Source organism: Bufo bufo, chromosome 8 (genome assembly GCF_905171765.1).
Source record: "Bufo bufo chromosome 8, aBufBuf1.1, whole genome shotgun sequence".
In the NCBI taxonomy this organism is placed as follows: Eukaryota; Metazoa; Chordata; class Amphibia; order Anura; family Bufonidae; genus Bufo; species Bufo bufo.
Genome location: NC_053396.1, coordinates 187,595,751 through 187,623,451, shown reverse-complemented (window position 1 = coordinate 187,623,451; position 27,701 = coordinate 187,595,751). Strand labels below are relative to the sequence as shown.

At 42.6% G+C, this 27,701-nt stretch overlaps 1 protein-coding gene across 1 annotated transcript in view; it reads left to right on the top strand.

The window, feature by feature from the left end:
• LOC121009421 (cytochrome P450 2C8-like) overlaps positions 1–23,724 on the top strand; it is a 29,129-nt gene extending 5,405 nt beyond the window's left edge. The window contains exons 3-9 of the mRNA XM_040442531.1: positions 825–974; positions 2,586–2,746; positions 13,854–14,030; positions 18,106–18,247; positions 19,985–20,172; positions 20,261–20,402; positions 22,596–23,724. Coding sequence (XP_040298465.1) covers positions 825–974; positions 2,586–2,746; positions 13,854–14,030; positions 18,106–18,247; positions 19,985–20,172; positions 20,261–20,402; positions 22,596–22,777 — 1,142 coding nt within the window. The 3' untranslated portion in view covers positions 22,778–23,724. The remainder of the gene's footprint in view (positions 1–824; positions 975–2,585; positions 2,747–13,853; positions 14,031–18,105; positions 18,248–19,984; positions 20,173–20,260; positions 20,403–22,595) is intronic.
• The last annotated feature ends 3,977 nt before the right edge of the window (positions 23,725–27,701 follow it).

The window sequence follows — 27,701 nt, the reverse complement described above, 5'->3', positions numbered from 1 at the left end:
GTCTAGACTTCAAAGTACCCCTGCTCAAGGGCACTACATCCTTATTATAGGGCCCCTTTGAGGGCTCTTCAAGAGGTCCATGTACATTGTTAAACAATTATATGATGGGGGTGGGAACGTTGTATATATTTGGGTTTTTAGGATGCTGACAGATGTAAAAAATTTCTTCAATTCATCTAGTGCAGGGATTCCCAACTTGCGGCACTCCAGCTATTGTAAAACTACAACTCCCACCATGTCCTGCTGTAGGCTGATAGCTATAGGCTGTTCAGGCATGCTGGGAGTTGTAGTTTTGCAACAGTTGGAGGGCCACAGGTTGAGCATGCCTGATCTAGTGTATCTAGTTAACCTCAGTAAACTTTTGAGATTTGCCTTAGCTTATTTATGATAAGAGCCAGCCAGAGAGTAGGAAAGCTGGGTGTGTCTCTATTCCATTCAGCCACTCCAGATATCTGGGATGACTCTGGCTAATCACCAGCAGAGTGTGGACTTTGCTGTATGAGCTCACAGAGTACAGAGTATGATGGCTCGCTGCTCATAGGACAAACTGCTGTCAGTAAAACAACTGCTGTATGTTTTGTTTGAGATGCCATGCAGTAGACTCAGCTCTTGCTAGTATATCCTGTTTTATAGTTAGTAGCCAGATGGCCTAGGATTTCATTTTGTATCATTTATGTTTTGTTGGAACTGTCTATAAAGGAAATAAAACTGCTTGTGGCTACTACATTTGACTGGAGTGAACTGTGTTCCTCATGTGCTAAAAAGTGTCCATAGCTAATCCTGTTACACACTGTATAGAATAGATTTTCTCTAATATGTTTTAGGAATTGTTATGAGCAATGGGGAAAGGTGGAAAGAAATGCGACGATTCTCTTTGATGACCTTGAGAAATCTTGGAATGGGCAAGAGGAGTGTTGAAATGAGGATTCAAGAAGAGGCCCAGTGTCTTCGAGAGAGAATTATGCAAAACTACGGTGTGTAAGAGATATGATTGTCGCAGGTCTGTACTTGTGGCAGGGTTGGCAATGACACATCATAGACTTCAGCATTTAAAAGTCCAAATATTATTTATGTCCTCCAAAATAAAATAGTAGCAACCAAGTTGTAAATTCACTGGTGTGAATTCCACAGCAAAAGGACATTTTAATTAAAGAAAATACCTTGCCCATCTGGGCTCTAACTGAACATAGATTTCTTCACCTAAAACACTGAGCACCACATAAGAAAGTTATACAACTTCCAGGCCTCTAACCCCGAATGAGGCTTTCAGCCCTCTATTTATTCCCCCAGTAATGATCCTAGTAGCTACACCTGGTTTGCCTTGGGCTAGGGGAAATAGTACTGGAGTGCGGGAGGGAATGGCTTGTCCCTCTACCATCTGCAATGAGCAGGATACAGGGTATACACACTGACGCTAAATTATGCAATGTCTGGGTTAGGTGCAGATGATAGTCTATGTTTGTTTGTGACGCCAATTGCAGCATGCGCAGGGTACAATCACAGGGCCCTTCAAAGGTGTTATAACTCACGTCCCAGTTTAGGAATGCCAGAGTGGTGTAATGTCTCTGTATGGTAGTGGTAATTGTGTCAACGGTGTCTCCTACCTGGGTACGGCTGGACTCCTGGCTCCTGGCTCACTTGCAATAAAATAGAGTGTAGTGATAGGAGGAGTAATAGAGGGATTTTGCAGCAGAAATTGAGATCCAGACCTTTGGTAAAGTTCAAACTCGTCTTTACTAAGGGTAACTTTCATCCAAGCAAGGTACAGCTTTTTGTCTTAGGTCCCAGCAGGGTTTCAGCAATGGTTGGCAGGAATTTATCTTCTGCTATATCAACCTGGCATTTGCAGGAAAGGACGTCTGCTTTGTAGCTCTAAACATGTGGCAGGAATTTGGCTTCTGCACTTTCTATCTTCTGCTTTATGGGGACTGACTAGCTGAAGAGGAATATTGCTTTTCTTGGGTCTCTGGACTTTACTCACAGTTATCTTCTCAGGGAATGCTTTCTTCCTGGAACTGGAGGTTGTCTGCTTGCTTTATCCAGCCGAGGCTGCAGGGCTCAGGCTGGGGATCAATAGCTCAGCATGAGACTTGGTCCTGGCTTTGTTCCCTATGTCTGGGAGCTCCTAACATGCACACCCTACCCCTAGCAGGGGGTGGGCTGCACTCCTAACTAACTTCCTTCTTCACGCAGGGTGTAGGCTGTGGGAATAGTCCACACCTCCACAGAGGGGGTGCTAAGCTGGAATGAACTATTCCAGCTTAGATGTACTAAACTGAAAATAACTCCTTAGCAATGCATTGCTGCCACCTGCTGGTGAACATGTAAATTACAACAATAATGGTATTTAACTTTGTTTATGCACATTTGTGAATGACATAATAAATCATATCAGATGACAAGGTAAAGGCTCTTAACAGATTGTAGCGGGGTAGAAGAGTTTCGCAACACAACTCTGGGGTGTTATTAATCCTACCCACCATTGCATAAAAATCCAGGCCAGTAAAACACTTTATTTGTTTAGTTTTCTAATCACAATCAAATTTCCATATCCTCTTTTCTTAAATTATTGTTTTTAATTACAGATAAGTCATTTAACCCGACATACATTCTCGGACTGGCTGTTTCCAATGTTATATGCTCCATTGTGTTTGGGGAGAGATTTGACTATGAAGATAAGACATTCCTGAACCTTTTATATTACAACAGAGAAATCTTCATGCGACTGAATTCCCTGTCTGGTCAGGTACATATTTTTAAGATTCATTTAATATTGACTAGTGATAGACGATCAAATGTTCGCGAACCGCGCATACGCGGCGGGCCCCATTCACTTACTACAAGTGCATAAATAGTCCCACAACATGGACAGTGAAATACCAATGGCAAAAATTCCCACAAAAAATATGTATTTTAATCAGGGGCCATTTTTATGCGTCTTAAAGGGTGGAGCCTAGAAATTTTTTATTTTAGGCCACGGGGGTACGGGTCCGAAAAATTAGGCATTCATCTGACAGAAAAGAACAAGTGATTATGTGGCTGGAGGTATATTAGGCGGAAAGTGGATAACAATTTTACTGTAGGCCAGTGGCGTACACGCCCCAAACATTAGGCATTCACCGGACAGAAAAGAACAAGTGATTATGTGGCTAGAGGTACATTAGGCGGTCACTGAATAACAATTTTACTGTAGGCCAGTGTAGTACAGGCCCCAAAAATTAGGCATTCACCTGACAGAAAAGCCCTTTTATTCCGCTGTATATACATAAGACAAAGACCATTCTTTTTTCTGGGTGGTGGCGGATATGTCTGGGCTGGCATGAAGAAATTCAATTACACATGGTCGTCACAGGTGTTGAATTCCTCCAAGATCCATGCCTCATTCATTTTTAGAAATGTGAGGTAGTCCACACTGTCGTGAGCTAGGCGAATGCGCTTATCGGTCACGATTTCCCCTACTGCGCTAAAGATCCTTTCGGACAGGACACTCGACGAAGGGGCAAGCCAAGAGTTCCATAGCAAATTGTGCCAGCTCTGGCCACAGGTCAAGCCTGCACACCCAGTAGTCCAGGATGTAGTTGGACACCTGTCGGTCTAGGCGTTCCCTGAGACTGGATCTGGAGGGCGGCTTTCGATGGGTTGCTTGCAAGAATGATTTTATATCCAAAGTGATCGACTCATCTTCAAACCGCCCTCTTCTTGCAGGCGCGGTAGGATTGGTACCTGCACCTGTTTCGCTGTGGGTGGAAATTCCTCTGCCAGCACCCGCAACAGCAGAATGCAGCAAGTCCTGGAAATGCTGCATTCTGCCAACCCTCTGTGATGCTGTCAACATGTCCTCCATTTTGTGTTTGTATCGGGGGTCTAAGTACGTTGCCACCCAGTACTGGTCCTTGCCGTTTATGCTTTTTATACGGGGTCCCTCTTCAAACACTGGAGAATGAAGGCCCCCATTTGCACTAAATTGGAAGCGGTGGAGCGCCCTGGCACCTGCTCATCGCCCAGGAGAATGTCGTCCTTGGTCTCCTCCCCCCCAGCCACGGACAACACCAGGGATCCCCGAAAAGTTGAAAGTCTCCCTCAAAGCCTGCTCTTCTTGCTCCATCTCCTCCCCCAGCCACCATCCTCCTCTGACTCCTCTTCAGACTCCTGCTGACTCGTCTCAGATGGAGTAGCCCCCCCCCCCCCGGGAATTCAGTCAGCATTGCGACTTCCTCATCTTCCAGCTCCTGCTCCTTGATGGCTTGATAAATGACACAACGCAATGCACGCTCCAGAAAGAAGGCGTAAGATACAATGTCACTGATGGCGCCCTGGCTGCAACTGACCAGTTTGGTGATCTCATCAAATGGGCACAGAAGTCTGCTTGCATTCCGCATGAGCTGAAAAGAAACCAAGCTCCCCAGAACCTGTCCTGCTGCAGAGTTCGTACAGGTAGTCGTTAACTGCACTTTGCTGCTGGAGCAGTCTATCAAGCATATACAAGGTGGAGTCCCAGCGCGTCGGGCTGTCACAAATCAGACGTCTGATGGGCAGGTGGTGTCACCTCTGAATTTCAGCAAGGCGAGCCATGGCCGTGTAAGATCTTCTAAAATGGCCAGAGATTTTACTGGCCTGCCGCAAGACGTCCTGGACCCCGGGGTATTTGGGAATTAATCGCTGCACGACTAAGTTCAGGACATGTGCCAAGCACGGCACAGGTGTCATTTTGCCCTTTTTCAGCGCCCTCAGCAGATTGGCACCGTTGTCGTACACCACTTTGCCAACTGTCAAATTGAGCGGGGTTAGCCACTGATCGGCCTGTGACCGCAAAGCTGAAAGGAATGCAGGAACGATGTGGATCTTGGCTTCCAGGCACAACAGCCGCAGCACAGCATGGCAACGTCTCACCTGGCACGTTGAATAGGTACTGGGGAGCTTGGGGGGTGCAGCGGAAGAGGCGGTAGCAGTGGAAAAGGAGGAGTCAGCTGAGGAGGAGACGGAGGATGGAGTAGGAGGAGGAGAAGAAGAGGCAGGCCTGCATGAAATCCGTGACGATAACACCAAAACCACACAGGTGCCACGGGTTACATGTTGGACGGCCGTCAGAAGGTTCACCCAGTGGGCAGTAAAAGTTATGTACAGATGTATCATCGCTTGCGCTCCCAAAAATCGCATATCGTTACTAACGAAACGCGATTTCTAGTCCGTCACTATAGCAATACTCAACAAGGCCAGTAGATGGCAGTGTCGAGCTAAAGTACGAAATGAATCAGTAGTATTTGAATCTCGAATCCAAAGAGAGCACCAGTGTAAATCTAAGTGGGGCGGATGTGCAGTAGTGTTGAGTTAGAATATTAGTGTTCTAAGTTAGAATATTCACGAATATTCGAAAAAAAGAATTTATAGTACTATAGCGAATATATTCGTATTGTATAATATTCGTCTTTTCGCACCATCGTATCTGAGTAAAATACTGAAAACTCATATCCGATGGTATATTCTAACCACCCGGCATTCCCATGGTGACGGCCAGGACGCATGTCGAAGCGTAGTGTGTGTCGACGGCAAATAACTAAGACGAATATTCTAAAATACGAATATATTCGATATCATACTATGTATTAGTTTTTTAGAATATTCGTCATCGTCTTTCATACTAGTCCAAATCCAATGTTAAGATTGAATAGGCGTTTTTTTCATTTGAAAATCGGGAGTACCCGATCACATGATTATGTAAGTTCGCGAGAGTACAACGGTTTTTGTTTGAAGTCGTGTGTGCGATTATTAGCTATATCTATACGAATTTTTATTTTTTCCCAATATGAACAGCACTGTTTGTGTGACAGTTAAAAGTAGATATACTATTTGAATATTTGCACTCAACAATACATTACATTATCCCTTATATCATCTACCGGCACAGGGTGCACTGATCCTGCTTAGGTCACACTACAATAAGGGCTCGTTCACACGACCGTATGTCTTTTTCAGTGTTTTGGGGGCCATTTTTCGCGGATCCGTTTTTTTGTTTCAGTAGTGTTTCCGTTTCGTTTCCGTTTTTCAGTTCCGTTTTTCCGTATGGCATATACAGTATACAGTAATTACATAGAAAAAATTGGGCTGGGCATAAGATTTTCAATAGATGGTTCTGCAAAAACGGAACAGATACGGAAGACATACGGATGCGTTTCCGTATTTGTTCAGTTTTTTTTGCGGACCCATTGACTTGAATGGAGCCACGGAACGTGATTTGCGGGCAATAATAGGACATGTTCTGTCTTTCAACGGAACGGAAAAACAGAAATACGGAAATGGAATGCATACGGAACACATTCCGTTTTTTTTCCGGAAACATTGAAATGAACGGTTCCGTATACAGACCATATACGGAACACAAAAACCGGCCCGTATACGGAACGCAAAAAAAGTTCGTGTGAACGAGCCCTACACGCTATAAAAGCCGCTGTCTGTGTTGTGTTGTACTTTTACACTTGCGGCAGGACGGATCCGACAGGCTGTTCATCCTGTCGGATCCGTCCTTGCGCTATGTCACCGTGCCGCTGGACTGCCGCTCTGTCCCCAATGACTATAATGGGGGCGGGGGCCGAAGCTACGGCGCAGCATGGCAGTGCACAGCGAGAGATCGCCGGACTAAAAGTACTGCATGTCTGACTTTTTAGTCCGGCGATCTCTCCCCGTGCACCGCCGTGCTGCGCCGTAGCGCCGGCCCTCATTATAGTCAATGAGGACTGAGAGCAGTCAATACAGAAACTGACTAACTGCTATTTGGATTAAATACAGGCCTCACACACAGCCTAGATATCAGTGCTGATTTGCTTCTCACTGGTCACAGCAAGCAGAGTTTGAACAATACAGAAACTGACTAAGGCCTCATGCACACGACCGTTTTTTTTTGCGGTCCGCAAAACGGATTTCCGTTGTTCCGTGATCTGTGACCGTTTTTTCTTCTGTGGGTCTTCCTTGATTTTTGGAGGATCCACGGACATGAAAAAAAAGTCGTTTTGGTGTCCGCCTGGCCGCGCGGAGCCAAACGGATCCGTCCTGACTTACAATGCAAGTCAATGGGGACGGATCCGTTTGACGTTGACACAATATGGTGCAATTGCAAACGGATCCGTCCCCCATTGACTTTCAATGTACACTGCGTGCAGAATTATTAGGCAAATGAGTATTTTGACCACATCATCCTCTTTATGCATGTTGTCTTACTCCAAGCTGTATAGGCTCGAAAGCCTACTACCAATTAAGCATATTAGGTGATGTGCATCTCTGTAATGAGAAGGGGTGTGGTCTAATGACATCAACACCCTATATTAGGTGTGCATAATTATTATGCAACTTCCTTTCCTTTGGCAAAATGGGTCAAAAGAAGGACTTGACAGGCTCAGAAAAGTCAAAAACAGTGAGATATCTTGCAGAGGGATGCAGCACTCTTAAAATTGCAAAGCTTCTGAAGCGTGATCATCGAACAATCAAGCGTTTCATTCAAAATAGTCAACAGGGTCGCAAGAAGCGTGTGGAAAAACCAAGGCGCAAAATAACTGCCCATGAACTGAGAAAAGTCAAGCGTGCAGCTGCCAAGATGCCACTTGCCACCAGTTTGGCCATATTTCAGAGCTGCAACATCACTGGAGTGCCCAAAAGCACAAGGTGTGCAATACTCAGAGACATGGCCAAGGTAAGAAAGGCTAAAAGATGACCACCACTGAACAAGACACACAAGCTGAAACGTCAAGACTGGGCCAAGAAATATCTCAAGACTGATTTTTCTAAGGTTTTATGGACTGATGAAATGAGAGTGAGTCTTGATGGGCCAGATGGATGGGCCGGTGGCTGGATTGGTAAAGGGCAGAGAGCTCCAGTCCGACTCAGACGCCAGCAAGGTGGAGGTGGAGTACTGGTTTGGGCTGGTATCATCAAAGATGAGCTTGTGGGGCCTTTTCGGGTTGAGGATGGAGTCAAGCTCAACTCCCAGTCCTACTGCCAGTTTATGGAAGACACCTTCTTCAAGCAGTGGTACAGGAAGAAGTCTGCATCCTTCAAGAAAAACATGATTTTCATGCAGGACAATGCTCCATCACAGGCGTCCAAGTACTCCACAGCGTGGCTGGCAAGAAAGGGTATAAAAGAAGAAAATCTAATGACATGGCCTCCTTGTTCACCTGATCTGAACCCCATTGAGAACCTGTGGTCCATCATCAAATGTGAGATTTACAAGGAGGGAAAACAGTACACCTCTCTGAACAGTGTCTGGGAGGCTGTGGTTGCTGCTGCACGCAATGTTGATGGTGAACAGATCAAAACACTGACAGAATCCATGGATGGCAGGCTTTTGAGTGTCCTTGCAAAGAAAGGTGGCTATATTTGGTCACTGATTTGTTTTTGTTTTGTTTTTGAATGTCAGAAATGTATATTTGTGAATGTTGAGATGTTATATTGGTTTCACTGGTAAAAATAAATAATTGAAATGGGTATATATTTGTTTTTTGTTAAGTTGCCTAATAATTATGCACAGTAATAGTCACCTGCACACACAGATATCCCCCTAAAATAGCTAAAACTAAAAACAAACTAAAAACTACTTCCAAAAATATTCAGCTTTGATGTTAATGAGTTTTTTGGGTTCATTGAGAACATGGTTGTTCAATAATAAAATTAATCCTCAAAAATACAACTTGCCTAATAATTCTGCACTCCCTGTAAAGTCAGGAGTCCCTATTAATATACCATCAGATCAGAGTTTTCTCCAATCTGATGGTATATTTTAACTTGAAGCGTCCCCATTTCCACCTTTCTGATAATTTTTTTCATTAGTGCCCATACTAATTCTATGGGGTTTAGGTCCAGCGATCTAAAAAAAATTCTAATAATATTATGATGTGTATTATTAATAAAATAAATATAATTTATGATTGAGTTGAATTAAAATCTGTGTAAGGCCTCATGCACGTGGCCGTGTTGCGCGGCCGAGAGCGGTCCGTGGCAACCCGGCCGGGATTCCTGCTGACAGCAGGAGCGCACGGCGTTATTGGTTGCTATGACGCCGTGCGCTTCGTGCCGACGCTGCACTATAGTAATACACTCGTATGATCTATACGAGTGTATTACTGTACAGTAGCGGAAGCATGAAGTGCACGGCGTCATAGCAACCAATGACGCCGTGCGCTCCTGCTGTCAGCAGGAATCCCGGCCGGGTTACCACGGACCGCTCTCGGCCGCGCAACACGGCCACGTGCATGAGGCCTAATTTGGTGATTAATCTTTACATGTACTGTACCAATAGTTGTTTTTAAAAGGCAAGAGGCTCACTGCCCAACCCTAGCAAAAGAAAGTACAACCACTGTATATGCAGTCTGCCCTTTGTTTGTACAGCGGTTTCCTTGGAGAACAATGAATGGAGAATGTGGGGGATGGGTGCGCTCATCGTACAGAACCTGGGTTCATCGAAATTCAATGCCATAGTCTTTGAATTCTGTCCCGTCAGTCTACAGTCTATTCTGTCTACTGCTATAGAGGGAGAGACATTTTAGGTTGACACAGAGGAGTCTAAAATGTATTTACCCAATTAAAATATATGAATTTTTTTTTTTTTTAACTATAATTAGAAAGTCCTGATTGTAAAATCCACCCCAATTGTACTGATGTAACTTTGCATGTATGAGTCGTCTTCGAATCTAAGGAGAATGCACATTTTCATTGGTTCCACAAGTCAGTTGTCAGCTACTGTACTGTCAATTATTGCCCCCTTCAACCACCCTGCATATGTTTTTATAGGGAAAAGAAAGATGCTTGCTGTCAGTGAATGAGCACAATCTACTTTACAGCCCAAGACTGAAATCAACCTCATTACAAGAGAGCTCTTACCCACTGCAACGAGCCCTGCACCAGTTTTAGTGGGTTGTGAACAAGCAGTGTGTCCAATTCACTGACAGCAAGCAGAGATGTAAATAAACTGCAAGTACTGCAACACGTTGCCGTTTATTTTTAGTGTTTATTAAATATTACCCTGATAACCATATCCAGACAAATGTATAAGTAACATTTTGCTCTAAAACCGGTAACACAGGTCAATTTATTTTTGGCCTAATACCACTGATGCTAAAAATAGAAAAAATATTACCTGTCCAATTGTTGTCCGTTTTGCAGACAAGAATATGCAGTTATTGAAATGGCTGTCTGGGCAGTTACGCTAATTGCATAACGCACAGGGAAGCCTTACGTGTTTTTCAGATACACCATTAACGCGCCACTTGTGCTGAGTATGCCATATGTCCCGGAGCGGCATACAACGTGCGCACGGTTACCGATACTTGTTGTTGTAGGTCCTGACACGGCTGAGTTATGTGTGGGCCGTATACTACAGTGTTACCATGTACCTACTGCTGTCTGCTCTGCTGTCTGTCCTGATCCAAATGAGTTTGACCCTGGACTAAAGTGGCCTTACAACACAATTATAAAATTACACCGTAATATAACATTTAAAGAAACAAAAGCACGCATTATCACAAATAAAACAGGTATTTATTGCCTACAAAAACTTAAAAATGGCCTCTAGGGCAATCAATTGTTACAACACGGTCCTCAACTAAACAGCAAAAATGTCCATCTTCATGGATTTAACTATTGCCATTTTACATATATATGCCAAAGAGTCAGTTTCTGTATTGTTCAAACTCTGCTTGCTGTGACCAGTGAAAACGGAAAAAAAACGGAACACATACGGAATCGCATCCGTATGTCTTCCGTATCTGTTCCGTTTTTGCAGAACCATCTATTGAAAATCTTATGCCCAGCCCAATTTTTTCTATGTAATTACTGTATACTGTATATGCCATACGGAAAAACGAAACGGAAAAACGGAAACAAAAAAACAGATCCGCGAAAAATGGCCCCCAAAACACTGAAAAAGACATACGGTCGTGTGAACGAGCCCTTATTGTAGTGTGACCTACGCAGGATCAGTGCACCCTGTGCCGGTAGATGATATAAGGGATAATGTAATGTATTGTTGAGTGCAAATATTCAAATAGTATATCTACTTTTAACTGTCACACAAACAGTGCTGTTCATATTGGGAAAAAAATCAAAATTCATATAGATATAGCTAATAATCGCACACACGACTTCAAACAAAAAACGTTGTACTCTCGCGAACTTACATAATCATGTGATCGGGTACTCCCGATTTTCAAATGAAAAAACGCCTATTCAATCTTAACATTAGATTTGGACTAGTATGAAAGACGATGACGAATATTCTAAAAAACTAATACATAGTACGATATCGAATATATTCGTATTTTAGAATATTCGTCTTAGTTATTTGCCGTCGACACACTACGCCCCGACAAGCGTCCTGGCCGTCACCATGTGAATGCCGGATGGTTAGAATATACCATCGGATATGAGTTTTCAGTATTTTACTCAGATCCGATGGTGCTAAAAAGACGAATATTATACAATACGAATATATTCGCTATAGTACTATAAATTAGTTCTAACTTAGAATATTCATGAATAGTGTAAAAAACGCTTAACATCGCTAGCGCTCCCACTGGAATCGCGTGAGCGCATAGTGATATCGAATTTAAATCGTAAACCCCAAGCGTCTAAATAGACCATTGAGAAAATTCAGGGTGCAATGTTGGTTTCTGAACACCAGATGGTGTTATAATTTTACATAAAGAGTAAAATTATAAATTAGTAACGATTCTCATTACTGATTTATAATTTCCTCTTTATGTTGGATAGTTTATGTTATGCGACAAATAGGCAATTACATATGCGCGTGAATCGCGTCTCATAAGGGCTGTATACTAATGCTGACTGCAGTTCCATGCGCCATCTGGTGTTCACAAACCAACATTGCACCCTGAATTTTCTCAATGGTCTATTTAGAGGCTTCGGGTTTACGATTTACATTCGATATCGCTATGCGCTCACGAGATTTCAGTGGGAGCGCTAGCGATGCTGTATCTGTACCTTCCCTGCTCGTGTTTGCTAGACCACGTGTCTGTGGTCAGATGTATCTTGGCACCAACACTGTGTGCCAGAGATATATTAAATTGCCATTGATCGTGGCCATATAGCTCTGGGATGCCCTTCTAGGAGAAATATTTTCTTCCGGGGACCATCCATTGCGGTGTGCCAATGGCCACAAATTTTCTAAAGGCCTCCGAGTCCACCAGTTTATATGGCAGTAGTTAGTCGGCTAGCAGTTCTGACAAGCCAGCTGTCAGCCGATGGGCAAGAGGGTTACCTGCGTCATCAACTTTTTACGCTCGAACATTTGGGCCAAGGAAGCCTGCCTTTTGCCAGATAAACGCAACGACTGCACGGTGGAAGGTGGAGCTGAGGAAAATGGGAAAAGAGAGGAGAAGAGGCAGGACATGGAGCACCTGGAGTGTGGCTTTGTGGGTTCTGACGGTGTTGCTCCCACTGGGCTCAGTGATGGGAGGCCAGGTGTATTCTTAAGGCGGTCGTCCCTAGGTGAGTGTTGGGCTTACCATGACTTATGCGTTGACAGCACAGGCTGCAGATGGCAACACTATTTTCAGCAACTGACAGGTTAAAAAAAGCCCACACTGCAGAGCCATGTGCCGGCGTCCTGGGAGCGCAAGATGTGACCGTGCATGGTGGATGGCTCACTCCAGATACATTTGCAGTCTGCTTTTTGCCTCGTGTGCACTGCGAGTTCTGCCTGCTTCTCCTTCTTCTCCACCCTATCTGCTGCTCCATCTCTTCCTCTGAACTCCCCTCCTCTTCCTCTCTTGTGGGCACCCACGTGACGTCCATCGACACGTCATCATCGTCACCTTCACCACCACTGACATTAGAGATCTCAGAGTAGGCAAGGACAGCGGAGACCACCCTCCTTGGCCTGATCTGGGTACTGTCATCAGACCGCTGGGTGGTGGCCGTTGCTACCTCCTCTTCCTCATCCAATGCCAAGAATGGCTGCGCATCAGTAAGATCTGGGAATTGATGGGAAAATATTTCCTCTGACTCGAGTGGAGGGACCATGGTGGTGGTTGTATCTTTGTGGGTGCACACATATGAGAGTGATGAGGGTGCAGATACAGAGGATGAGCAGGGTGCATAAGCAGAAGGCTGAGTGAGCCACTCAACCAACTCTGGTGCATTCTTTGACATAATCGCATGCACCTTCTCCAACTTCCCACTTCGGCTCCAGCCTGGTGCACCTGCCCGACCCCTACCACCCCTGCGGAACGGCCTGCCTCTTCCTCTGCCTGTCATTTTCAAAATGACCCTGTGCCAAAGTCTTTATAGAAGAGCAGTATTTGTGCAAGCCCTATAGGACAAGTATATTGTGGACATGCTAGCGGCGATCTAGCCGTGCATGTCCGCATCTCTATAGCCCAAAACTTGGTGACAGAATCCCTTTAAAGAAAGGAGATTTTTGTGGTGATATCTTTAAAATCAGAATAGACGATATCAAACTTACTTTGGATATTCTGCAATTACTCCCATCCATATGATCACAAACTGTTGTGGACATTGTCAATTGGTCTTTACGGATGAACATTTTAACAGTGGGCATATACAATCATCTATACTAACGCTAGCAATTTATTCTATGTGGGACCATACTCAGTTGTTGTTAGCATTTTTGGACAAGTAATTTTAACGGCATCACTTTTATATTAACACCGTTATTATTGTTTTATGGTTTTTAATTCATTAAAAGTACTTCCAGCGTGAATGGAAGATAGTGAGTGCCGATCGTTCTGTAGAACCATCTTAAGCAGTGAGTATTTTCTGTATCAATGATGATCCCTTTTCCATCATTACAATATATATTAGTAAACGATTGATACACTTTTTTCCAGCTTCTTGGTATGTTCCCAAATTTGATGGGATGCCTTCCTGGGCCACACCAGAAAATCTTTTCAAATAATGTAAAATTAAGAAAGTTTGTGAAGGAAATGATAAATTCACACCAAGAAACACTTGATGAGAACTGCCCACGGGACCTCATTGACTGCTTCCTCTTGAAAATGGAAGAGGTAGGTTTAACCATTTGGCCTCTTTATTTATTTATTTCATGCACTTACATAGCGCTACTATATTCCGCAGCGCTTTACAGCCATTAGCGTCCAACTGTCCCCAATGGGGCTCACAATCTAAGGTCCCTATCAGTATGTCTTTGGAGTGTGGAAGAAACTGGAGTACCCAGAGGAAACCCATTCAAACACAGGGAAAACATACAAGCCAGTGTATCGCAGGCCTTAATCAGTATTTGGTGGAAGCAGGTATATCGCACCCCTCAATCAATGTTATCTTTGGTTGGATTGAAACCTAGGACCCCAGTGCTGCAAGGCACCAGTGCTAACCGCTGAGCCACCATGCTACCCCTTTCTAAAGCTATGTCCAGATGTGGAGGGCAATGTTTTGCATGGGTTGTGGTACAAATGCAAAGCAAATCTCAAATGAATATATAGCAAATTTTTCATTTCTTATGTGAGAATATTGCACCTTAAGGAATTCAAAGGGTAAAATTGCAGGTGCACTTTTATTTTGCACATAAACAAGCATGTTGACTGTTTCTTGCAATTTTTATTTTTTTTACCCCATCCATACATCATACTGTGAAATTCTGTAGTTTAGTATATTAACATAGTTTGTAACGCTGAAAAAATACATCTGTCCATCCAGTTCATCCTGTTATCCTACAAGTTGATCCAGAGGAAGGCAAAAAATAATAATCCTCATTTTAGGGGAAAAAAATCTTTCCTGACTCCAGTCAGGCAGTAAGAATAACTCCCTGGATCAACAAGCCTTCTCCAGAAATCTAATAACTATAACCTGTAATATTATTACACTCCAGAAATACATCTAGGTCCCTATTCAACTCTTTTAGTGAACTCACCATCACCATCTCCTCAGGCAGAGAGCTCCATAGTCTCACTGCTCTTACCGTAAAGAATCCTCTTCTATGTTTGTGTACAAACCTTCTTTCCTCCAGACGCAGAGGATGTCCCCTCGTCACAGTCCTGGGGATAAATAGATGATGGGATAGATCTCTGTACTGACCACTGATATATTTATACATAGTTATTAGATCTCCCCTCAGTCGTCTTTTTTCTAAACTAAATAACCATAATTTTGATATAATCTTTCTGAGTACTGTAGTTTCCCCATTCCAGTTATTACTTTAGTTGCCCTCCTCTGGACCCACAGTACTCCATGTGTAGTCTGACTAGTGATTTGTAAAGTGGCATGACTATCTTCTCATCACGGGCATCTATGCCCCTTTTGATGCAACCCATTATCTTATTGGCCTTGGCAGCAGCTGCCTGACACTGATTTTTACAGTTTAGTTTGCTGTTTATTAAAATTCTTAGGTTCTTTTCCATGTCAGTGTTATCCAGTGTTTTACCATTTAGTATGTACGGGTGACTTGTATTTTTCCTTCCCATGTGCATAACTTTACATTTATCAGTGATAAACCTCATCTGCCACTTCTCTGCCCAAGCCTCCAATCTATCCAGATCCCTCTGTAGCAGTAAACTGTCCTCTTCAGTGTTAATTACTTTACACAGTTTAGTGTCATCTGCAAAAAATGATATTTTACTGTGCAATCCTTCTACAAGATCATTAAGAAAATATTGAAGAGAATAGGGCCCAATACTGACCCCTGAGGTACCCCACTGGTGATGGTGACCCAATCTGAGTATGTACCGGTAACAACCACCCTCTGTTTTCTATCACTGAGACAGTTACTTACCCACATACAGACGTTTTCTTCCATCCAAGCATTCTCATTTTATATAGTAACCTTTTAGCCAGCCCATGTACACCCCTGTGTATCAGGAAAAAAAAAAGGAAAGGTGCGTAAATAACTACGAACACCTGAGGCTGGACTGGCATAGTGAGCACCCGAGGCAATTTTAGAACTCCACCAGGGTCCCCAACATAAACTAGGGGCCGAAGGCTGTCACCACCCTGGTGGGACAGCTGAAGCTCAGGAAAATAATGTATTGATAGTCAGATATATTAGCTCCTGATGACTCAGAAGAAACGCGTTGAGCTTATATGCCCTGCTGGATGCTACTGAAGCTGTGCCATTGATACAGTTCTAGAGCGCTAATAGTAGTGAGGAGCATTTTCCCGTCACCTGTCTCACAATTTAATCATTATACAGATGCTTTTGGTTTTCTCCCTCTATTAAAGTGATTTATTAATACCATACTGCGTTTACCCCGGCTGCTCAAGACCCATCGATAAAAGTCCTCTGAGTACAGTCTTTGTTATCCCTGCCGCTAATAGGGGGCTTTTTAATAGGGTTTTTATTTTCCCTCCTCCCCTCTTTTTTTTCATACCTAATAAAGTTGTACTTTTAGCGTCTCCATTCCCAATCCGGGAATTTACTTTTACACTCTGCATTTTATCTGACAGTTTATTTTCCTCAGTGAATACAGTGGAGAAAAATATATTTAATAGCTTTGCTTTCCCCTCATCGCTCTCTGCGACTCCCCCCTCATCACTCTGCAAAGGGCCGACACCGTCGGATTTATACTTTTTACAATTTATATAATTAAAACACATTTTATGGTTAGTTTTGCTCTCTTTGCCAATGAATATCTTTGTCTTCAGTTTGGCTGCTTTTATTTGTCTTTTTACATATTCTATTTTTTTTCTTATAGTTTTTCAATGCTTCCTGGCTACCCTCCTCTTTTAGTGATTTACTTACTTTCTTTTTGTCATTTATTGCCTCTTTCACATTTCCATTTATCCACATGTTTTTTTTTTCTTGTTCCTTACCCTTTTATCCCCATAATGGCCTCTCTTAGCTGATCAAATTTAGCTTTTTTAAAGTTTGTGCCTCTCTGAAGAAACAACTCTTTTGAATGACAGCTGGAAGGTTATTATTTTATGGTAACTATTTCCCAGGTGTCCCCCAAACTGCACATCTGTCGCTCTGTCAGATCTGTTGGTTAGTAGTAAGTTCAGTATGGCCGTACCTCTAGTCGAGTCCTGAACCATTTGGGAAAAGTAGTTGTCTTTGGTTATTGCCAAGAACCTGTTTCCTTTATGAGATATACAGGTTTCAGTTTCCCAGTCTATATCTGGGTAGTTGAAGTCCCCCATAATAACAACCTCATTATGATTTGCCGCCACATCTATCTCCCTTAGGGATCATTCAGACGGCCGTTTGCTGTCCGCAAAAATGCGGATCCGTTTTTTTGCGGATTAGATGCTGTCCCATTCAATTCTATGGGGCCCTTTTCTTCCATTGCACAGCTCAGCAAAAAAATAAAACATGTCCTATACTTGTCAGTAAAAATCAGGACATGGCCCTATTAAAGTCTATGGATCAGCAAAAAAACGGAATGTAATCCGTTTTTTTGCGGACATGCTGAACTGTCAAAAAAAAATGGATCCGCATTTTTGTGGACAGCATACGGCCGTCTAAATGAGCCCTTAGTAGTATATTTTCTGTGGACTCTGGTATATAAGGTGGCTTATAGCAAACTCATATCAGTACTTTATTATTGTTTTTGCTTCCATGTATTTCTACCCACAGTGACGCCACATGTTCATTTCCCTCACATATATTTTCCCGTACTGTGGGCTTCAGACAGGACTTTACATAAAGGTAGACCCCTCCCCCTCTCCAGTTTTGACAATTCTTTCTAAACAGACTGTAACCATGTACACAGTCCTGCTCACACATTACTACTGCCATTGTAAATGCACAACATGTGGATGTACTCCTACTATCTTTTTTACACCAAGGATCCAGCTAGGGAGGCTTCTGCCCTAGGTGTTGGGTGCCAAAAAGTCACTTTGTCTTGGTCAAGTTATTGGGTTACATACAATGCTAGGGTCACGACGATCTGAACATATGTCCTTGGTAATGGAAAGCCTAGTTATGGTACTGCTTTACATAAGGGATGACTTGTCAAAATAAGGATGAATGTAACTCTAGATGGTTTGGAAAGTTGTCCATCAAGGTCCACCTCCATCAGGGTGATACTTATGTCATTGTTGCATGGTGCCAGCTTTCCATGCTTGCATTGGATTAACTAGTCATATCAGAGTTGAAGAGGTTGTTTAAGATACAATACATTTTCACAGGAAAAAAATAATCCAGAAACTGAGTTCCGTGAGAAGAACTTACTGGGGATGGTAATTGATTTATTTTTTGCGGGGACAGAGTCTACAACCATGACATTGAGATATAGCTTGCTAATACTTCTCAAATACCCGGAGGTACAAGGTAAGATGTCTCTCTCCACCTAATAAGGTACTTCGCAGAAATTATATTTTCCTCCTTATTGATCTTCATTATTAACATTCATCAACATAGCATTTTCTGTCCCATCAGTTTATTGAACCACAGAGCCAGCCAATAGCCAGCCATATGGCGGACAGCCCTGCTCCAATATAAATATGTAATATTGGATCAGATGAGCACTTTCCGCTTTAAATAGTTGAGGTGGATATGCCACCAACCCAAAGTAAAAGTGAGGGACTAAACAAGGAAATCACATTGAGGAGCAGGAATTCAAAGTTTCTTTTGATTTACTTCTGAAAGGAATATTGTAATTGGAGGACAATATCAAGTACATATCTGTAGTACCAACACTGCATAACTATTCTGTGAGATACCTCTGTCTAAATAAACATAACACATTATGCTCATAGAACCCTGGTGCAGTGGCAACGGAGACATTTTCTAAGGGAAGCAGACGCTGGCAATTGCGTGATTTTGTATTCAAATTCACCACACAAGTAAATGGGGAGTAACTCTGAAGGTGGGCAACACTGTTACATGTGCCATAAGCACTTTAAACAAGGGGATCGAGGCTGCAGAAACCTGATCTGTATCAGCATCTGTGTGAAAATTAGTAAAAAGAGATTGTGGTGTTTTTTCTCTTATGGTTAACGCTATGCTTAGGGCTGTATCTACATTTTGTATGTCTGTGTTCAGCTCCAGATTCACTTACAGTATAGTTCACATGGACCTTTGGATCAACACCTGAAGTGTTCTATGGGCTGTACACTGCTGGGGCTGTAGCTCCTTGGTTGCACACTACTGGGGCAGTAGTCTCTGGCTACACACTGCTGAGGCTATAGCTTTCTGGGTTGTAGCTATCTGACTGTACACTGCTGGGGCTGTGGATTTCTGGCTTCACATTGCTGGTTGTTATCCACGGTCAGCCAAAATCCTCTCTAGTCCATCTCTTACCTGGCTCTCTCTTTCTCTCTAAAATATTTTAGGCTCTTCAACTGAATGCTATCCTAAGGACTTAAAAGGGGTTTCAAGACTTTAAAATTGATGACCTATCCTCGGTAGGGGTCTAACAACCAGGACCCCCACCAATCAGCTGTTTGAGAAGGCAGCGGCACTCCTGTGAACGTGTACATTGTATAGTGGGTGTGCTTGGTATCGCGCTTAGACCCTTTCACTTCTATGGGGTTGAGCTGTACCTAGGCCACGTGACTGATGAACATGTCTTCAGTAGTCTAGGAAAAGCTGAAAAAATGTCACGGCACTAATCTGAGTGCTGCTGCCTTCTTAAACAGCTGATCAGCGGGGTTCCTGGGTGTTGGACCCCCACCAATCAGATACTAAAGACCTATCGTGAGGATAGGTCCTTAGTATATAAGTCTCGTAAAACCTCTTAAAATTTTTCCTAATTATAGTTCATGTACTCCCATAGATTTGTATTGATATATGCATATCATTGACTCTTGTAAAGTCTGTAGCCTCACTGTTGCTTAGCTTTGCTGCCCAAGCTTTATTTGTTGTTCTTTAATACCCTTCTTAATGAGTCTGCAGTGAAGGGTAAGCACAGTATGAAGTCCAGGGAAGGTGGAATATCATATTCCAGTGTCTACAACAGCTTTAGTGTGAGCTTGAGGGGGCAATATAAAGCATGTAAATGCATGTAATGTATGCAAGAATATGTAAACAGCAAGATTGTTGCATTTGTTCATTTAAATTTTACAGAAAAGATTCATGAAGAGATTGACCATATAGTTGGTCAAAACAGATCCCCGTCAGTAGAAGACAGGGCTAAAATGCCATATACAGATGCTGTTATCCATGAAATTCAGCGATTTTCAGATATTTTCCCTATAGGACTGCCCCGTGCAGCAAGGCAAGACACAACTCTAAGCGGATTTCACATTCCCAAGGTAAGCTGCCAATCACACAGCGATATATCATTGTTCCACCATTCCCAGATGATGAAATGATTACAAATGTATTTATCGTCCACTCTAGGGAATGCTGCTGGTTCCTATTCTAACATCGGTTCTGAAAGACCCAAATTATTTCAAGAACCCAGAACAGTTTGATCCTGGGCACTTTCTTGATGAGAATGGTGGTTTTAAGAAAAGTGAAGCCTTCATGGTTTTTTCTGCAGGTATTATCACTATTATCAGGTTTATCTGAGCTCTAGTGGAACATGTTTAATAGCAATTATAAATTGATAAAAATTATAAATATTTCTGCACCTTATTTTCATATCTGACCCCCCGCTTAACCCCTTCCAGCCTTGTGCCATAATAGTGCATTTTGGCAAGCAACCAGTTAGTCTGTGCCAACACTTGTAGGTTCCAACTGTATTATACAGCTGCAACTCTGCTCTCACTGCTGGGATTGGGAAAAAGTCCAATCTTGTTGTGTGCCCAGAAAACCGCTCCCCTTGAAGCCCTCTGGCCCACCCTCCTCTTCTACTTCATCCTCCTCCTTTGGTTTGGAGATCTCACCCGAGCGCAGGTCACTGCCGGGCCTGCGAATGCCTCTTCCCATAGTGGGCAAAGCAGTGCGCATGCGTAGACTTGGCGGTCTGCCCTGGGGTCAAATGTGAAACAATACCATTGAGTGTAGCCCCGAGCCATCTGGTCACAGGCTTGCTTTTCCATTAATAGTGGCTGTGTAATTCGTGAAAAGAGATAGGAAAGTAAAAATTCACTGTGGAAGTGGAGAGACCCCTATCATAAACTACTGTAAAATGAAAAAAGAGAACCATGTAAGGTCTCTTCTTTGCTGGAGTTCACACGTTATCCTAATAGGTGGAACTTATGGAAGCACCTATCAGACATTTATGCCATATACTTTCGATATGCCATAAATGTGTCAGATGTAGTGTTGGGCGAGCATGCTCGAGTCAGTGTATTTAAATGTAATTTAGCATCTATTTCTGTAAAGTTTCTGCCAGGATTTGAACTCCCAACCCCTTATACATAAGAGGCTATAAAGCTGAATGCTAAACTGTGTCAGGTCAGAAAACCTCATAGTAGTTTCTGATGTAGTGAGCATTCCTATTCAGCAGAAGACTTATTTTATATTTCTGTGCAGGTTAACATGTAGCTTTATAATGTAGTGGTTAACATCCTTGCCTCTAATGTACAAGGTTGGGAGTTTGAATCCCGGCAGAAACATATATATATATATATATATATATATATATATATATGAGTTTTTAGCCATAATATATTTATATAATATATTATAATATATGTAAATATATTATGGCTAAAAATATTAGTAGTATTTTCCCACATATTATGCATTCATATATATCAGAAGTATGATTTTACATATATATATATATATATATATATATATATATATATATAATTTTTTTTTATTATTATTTTGTTTTTTATTTTGTTTGTAATTACACATTTATTTTGTGCCATACATTTTTCACAATTACTAAAAAAAATATAAAATATATAAATTTAATCTCTATTTCTGAAATGTTAATGCCAGGATTCAAACTCTCAACCTTGTACATTAGAAGCAAGGATGTTAACCACTACACTATAGAGCTACATATTAACCTGCACAGAAATTTAAAATAAGTCTTCTGATGAATAGGAATACTCACTACATTAGAAACTTCTATGAGGTTTTTCTGACACAGTTTATCATTCAGCTTTACAGCTGAGTGGATAAGGTCCTTGCCTCTAATGTACAACTTTAGGAATTCAAATCCCAGCAGAAACTTTTCAGAAATTAGATTTAAATACACTGGGGTGTCCCAAGCACAAACTCCCATATATGGATATAGCTATAAATTGAGTCAGAGCAGGGACTCCTAAGCCTTACTAGAGTCCCGATACCCTCCCCTCTTCAGAGCAGGGGGTGCTTGGGGTTCTCCCATTGACTTCCAGGGTGCTTGGTAGAACACCCGAGCATTGCAAAGTGTTCTACTCGAGCACACGAGCACTTTGGTGCTTGCCCAAAACTAGTCAGATGGTCATACCCCTTTTAATTTTATTGGAAATGGCTTAATCTGACAATGTAGCCCTTAGAGCAGAATATGTTATGCATCCCTGGTCTAGAGGATCATAAATCCACCTCTACCTTGGGCTTTAAAAAACAGTTACTGACCTTGCCATGGCTCCATGTAGTGCACATAACTTTTAATCTGACTCTGAATGTCTCGTTTCGATTCATGAGGAAGTGTGAGAACCATTTTGAAAGTGATGGTTATGTGTATTTGAGTTACTTCACACATTTACTGCAGATCACTTAGAAGTTGTTACAGATCCTTGACTATTAACATTGAACACAGTCTATTGGATTATGTTTTGCTCCTTCTCAGGCAAACGTATGTGTATGGGCATGAGTCTAGCCCGCATGGAAATCTTCCTCTTCCTGACAACTTTATTGCAAAAGTTCACTTTGAAGCCCACCGTGGACAGAAAGCTACTAGACATCAGACCACAACCCAACACCAATGGTTCTCAACCTCACAACTATGAGATGTTCGCTGTCCCTCGCTGAGTGCCCATCACATGCTACTGTCGGACAACATATATGACACACATAATTCATTTATAAGTAACTGGTTATTGAGACCGAATTAGAAGTGTAATGTAGATACAAATGTAGATAAAATATAATGAACAGAAATGTGAAGATATGTTGTAAAACATGTTTGGTTACACATATCAAGACTGTCTCAAAGAAACTCTCCTTACTGCCCATAGAAAACAGAGTTCCTCTTCCATTATTCTAACTAAGGAGCAAAAGTCCAACTTTAGGCTGCCCATCACACCCAAATCACCCGTCAACTTTTCTGCAAGGCTGATGGCTGGGGTCTGCCACTTAACTTTCAGCTCTATCGATGGTAATGTTCCCGCTAAGAATTAATAGCTATTTAACAGGGCAGTTAGGGACCCAGGTGCTGCTCCCTGCCGGGGAACACAAAACCAAATGAAATAAAGACTTTGCTGATTTAATAAAAATAATAATAATAATAATAATAATAATGCAGGCTGGAAGATTGATGCAAAAATCACATCTTCTTTTGTTTATAACACACAGGATAAAACCACTGTATCATGAGATGCTTTTGTGTTTTAAGTGTAGACTCTTGATCGCAATAGGCTGACGCCATGTTAAATAAATAAATAGTTCCCTCCCACTTTAGGGCCAGTCATTGTAGAGCGACATGTAGAAGATACAAATGTATATGTAGAAATAAAAAAAAATGCTTTAACTTTCTTGGAATATGTAAAAACAAACACTCCTTCAGTAGTGATATATCAGATCCTTTCTGTCATTCAAACCTGCAGGATGGCGTGTACACATTTAACTCAATGTTATAGTATCATAGAACCCAATGACATCATGGGATAGTAGCAAGTCCATGAGGAACATCCATTTTTCAAATTTTTATGATTTTCAAATTATGTTCTGAATAATTTTTTAATAAATATTTATAGTGGTTGGTGCTTTACTTTTCTTTTACAGGGCTTCAAATCCCCTGCAAAGTCTCGGGATTAAAAGACAAGATTCAAGCTTCTGGCAGCCACCACTAGGGGGACCTTAAAAACTTACTTTATACCATTTTATTGCTGAGTTTCATGTATTGACTGTATGCAGTAAAAACCCTCTAGTGGTAGCTCTAGGACGTTAGAATATTATCATTTAACTCTATGTCTATGAAGTGTATCACAAAAATGGAGCTATAAGGACATACTAAGAAATTATTCAGTACAGAAATTTAAGTCTACTTATGTGAAAAAAGACCCCTAAAACAAGCCAGTCCTAGCATTCCCATCATAAATGCAGATATGGTGAGTATCACAGTAACAAGCACTGAATGTGTTCTTGACAGCCGGGTGGGAATGGCACACAACATTCCAGGTTGCATTAAATACTTGTTACTGGGCCCACCACCATATCTGATTACCCAATGGACTATTACTGTATTATAGACCCAAGAGGTAGGAATGGCCTGGCAATCGGTCCCTAATTTTTTGGTGATCCAATGGCTGCGCAGCCAATAAACGTGATGCCGTAGCCATGTTGGTTACTGGCATTACAGTGTTTGGCTTGCCGGAAAAAGTCATCGGGTGCTATATAGCACCCAATGACACGTGGTTCAGCTCAGTCTTAGTCAGGGAGAGCTGCAGCAGAAGGGACAGAGAGTGTAGGGACAGGAATTGATTAGTGTTGAAAGGTGTTAGAGACCCAAAAGTCCTTTTAAGGCCTATTGTTTTATCTGGCTGCAATATATAAGCGCAACCTGCACTAAATTGCGTGCAATTGTTTCGCTGCTGCTGACAGTGACACAACCTCTGCTACATCTGTTGTGTTACATTAGCGCTTCCTAAATATCTGTGACATTCAGCACAATTGTTTGGCCGCTGGTGACAGCGTCATTACCTGCACTACATCTACTGTATAATGTTTGCGCATCCTAAATATCTGTGACATTTTTTCGCTGCAGGTGACAGTGACACTACCTGCGCTACAGCTCCTGTATAACGTTTGAGCATCCTAAATATCTTTGACAATCAGTAAAATTTTTCGCCGCTGGTGACAGCGACATTACCTGCGCTACATCTCCTGTATAACGTTTGCGCATCCTAAATATCTGTGACATTCAGCCTTTTTTTACCGCTGGTGACAGCGAAATTACCTGCGCTACATCTCATGTAGTGATGGACAAACATTTGCCTGGGAAGATTCGCGGACGTGATCAAATATTCACGAACCGCAAGTTCGTGGCGAGCCCCATTCACTTTAATGACAGCAGGCGAACCTGAAAAACCTTCAGGTCATATTTCCAGCCACCAAAAACTTACTAGAAGTGTACAAATTGTTCCACAACATGGACAGTGACATACTAGAGGGGGATCAATGGCAAAAATTCCCACAAAAAATATGTATTTTAATCAGGGGCCATTTGTATGCATCTTAAAGGGAATCTCTCAAAAATGTGCCCTGCTGGAGCCTAGAAAATTTTCCTTTTAGACCACAGAAGTACAGGCCCCAAACATTAGGCATTCACCTGACAGAAAACATCAAATGATTATGTTGCTGGAGGTATATTAGATGTTCAATGGATATCAATTTTACTGCAGGCCAGTGGACTACAGGCCCCAAAAATTATTTATTCACCATACAGAAAAGAACAATTGATAATGTGGCTGGAGGTACATTAGACGGTCAATGGATATCAATTTTACTGCAGGCCAGTGGACTACAGGCCCCAAAAATTATTCATTCACCGTACAGAAAAGAACAATTGATAATGTGGCTTGAGGTAAAATTAGGCGGTCACAGTATAGCAATTTTACTGTTGGCCAGTTAGATTACAGGCCCCAAAAATTAGGCATTCACCTGACAGAAAACATCAAGTGATTTTGTTGCTGGAGGTATATTAGATGTTCAATGGATATCAATTTTACTGCAGGCCAGTGGACTACAGGCACCAAAAATTATTAATTCACGTGACAGAAAACATCAAGTGATTATGTGGCTGGAGGTATATTAGACGGTTATTGGATAACAATTTTAATGCAGGAAAGTGTAGTACAGGCCCCAAAAATTATTCATTCAACGTACAGAAAAGAACAAGTGACTATGTGGCTGGAGGTATATTAGACGGTCATTGGATATCAATTTTACTGCAGGCCAGTACAAATACATATGTTTAAAAGAACTAAAAATAGAAAATTAGATTAAAAACATGGCTAACGAAATCCCCCCACTTGAAAAACCCAAATGATAATAGTTGAAATTCGATAAAACTTGGTCGTCACAGATGTTGAATTCCTCCGTGGCCCCAAACATTAGGCATTCACCGGACAGAAAAGGCTTTTTATGCCACCGTATTTACATAAGACAGGGACCATTATTTGTTCTGGGTGGTGGCAGATATGTGTGGGCTGGCATGAGGAAATTCAATTAAACGTGGTCATCGTAGGTGTTGAATTCCTCCAAGATCCATGCCTCATTCATTTTTAGAAATGTGAGGTAGTCCACACTGTTGTGAGCTAGGCAAGTGCGCTTATCCGTCACGATTCCCCCTGCTGGGCTGAACGTCCTTTTGGACAGGAGACTCGACAAGGGGCAAGCCAAGAGTTCCATGGCAAATTGTGCCAGCTCTGGCCACAAGTCAAGCCTGCACACCCAGTAGTCAAGGGTTTCCTTGCTTCTCAGAGCGTCCACGTCGGCCGTTAACCTGATGTAGTCGGACACCTGTTGGTCTAGGCATTCCCTGAGGCTGGATCCGGAGGACGGCTGTCGATGGGTTGGCTGCAAGAATGATCTCATATCCGAAGTGACTAACACATTTTCTAACCACCCTCTTCTTGCATGCGCGGTAGGATTGGTACCCGCAACTGTTTCATTGTGGGTGGAAATATCCCTGCCAGCGCCTGCAACATTAGAATGCAGCATTTCTCGAAGCAAGGCCTTGAGAAATGCTTCATTCTGGCAACGCTCTGTGATGCTGTTAACATGTCCACCATTTTGTGTTTGTACCGGGAGTCTAAGTACAGATATAACATCGCTAGCGCTCCCTTCAGAATCGCAGCAGCGCAAAACGATTTCCAATTCAATTAGCAAACCCGAATCGCATAAATAGCCATTGAGAAAATTCAGGGTGCAATGTTGGTTTGTGAACACCAGATGGCGCATGGAACTACAGTCAGTTAGTTAGTTCCCGTGCATTATACAGTAAATATCAAAGTTTCGCTTGAGCAGCGCCCCACTGGCCTCCTTTCAATTAACCTTTTAATCCTAGGTTTCCTGGGTATGAGCCGTCCTATCATTCAGGTCCACTCAGTGGCGTACCAAGGGGGGGGGCGGCCCGCCCCGGGTGCCACTCACAAGGGGGGTGCCAGCCGCGACTGAGGATAAAAAAAAAAAAAATGTGGCGAGTGGGCCAGGCGTGGCGCTGTGATAGGGGCAGGGCTCCAGATGGTCTTTCCCTCCCCCTGTGCTGCTGCCGCTGCGGCCAATAAGAAGAGGGACAGGGCCGGGGGAGGGGCTGTGGCCACTGCGCCACCAATGAAGATAACTGACCTGTTAATACAAATGCAGGAGGCGGGTGCCGGAATCAAATAGCCAGCACCCGACCTCTATGACAGGGAGCTGCGATCAGCCTCATCAGCGGCAGTTAACCCCTCAGGTGCCGCTCCCTGTCATAGAGGTCGGGTGCCGCTATTTGATTCCGGCACCCGCCTCCTGCATTTGTATTAACAGGTCAGTTATCTTCATTAACATTGAGTGCGGCCCCCCCCCCAGTATAATAAACATTGAGTGCGGTCCCCCCAGTATAATAAACATTGAGTGCGCCCCCCCCAGTATAATAAACATTGAGTGCGGCCCCCCCAGTATAATAAACATTGAGTGCGCCCCCCCAGTATAATAAACATTGAGTGCGGGCCCCCCCAGTATAATAAACATT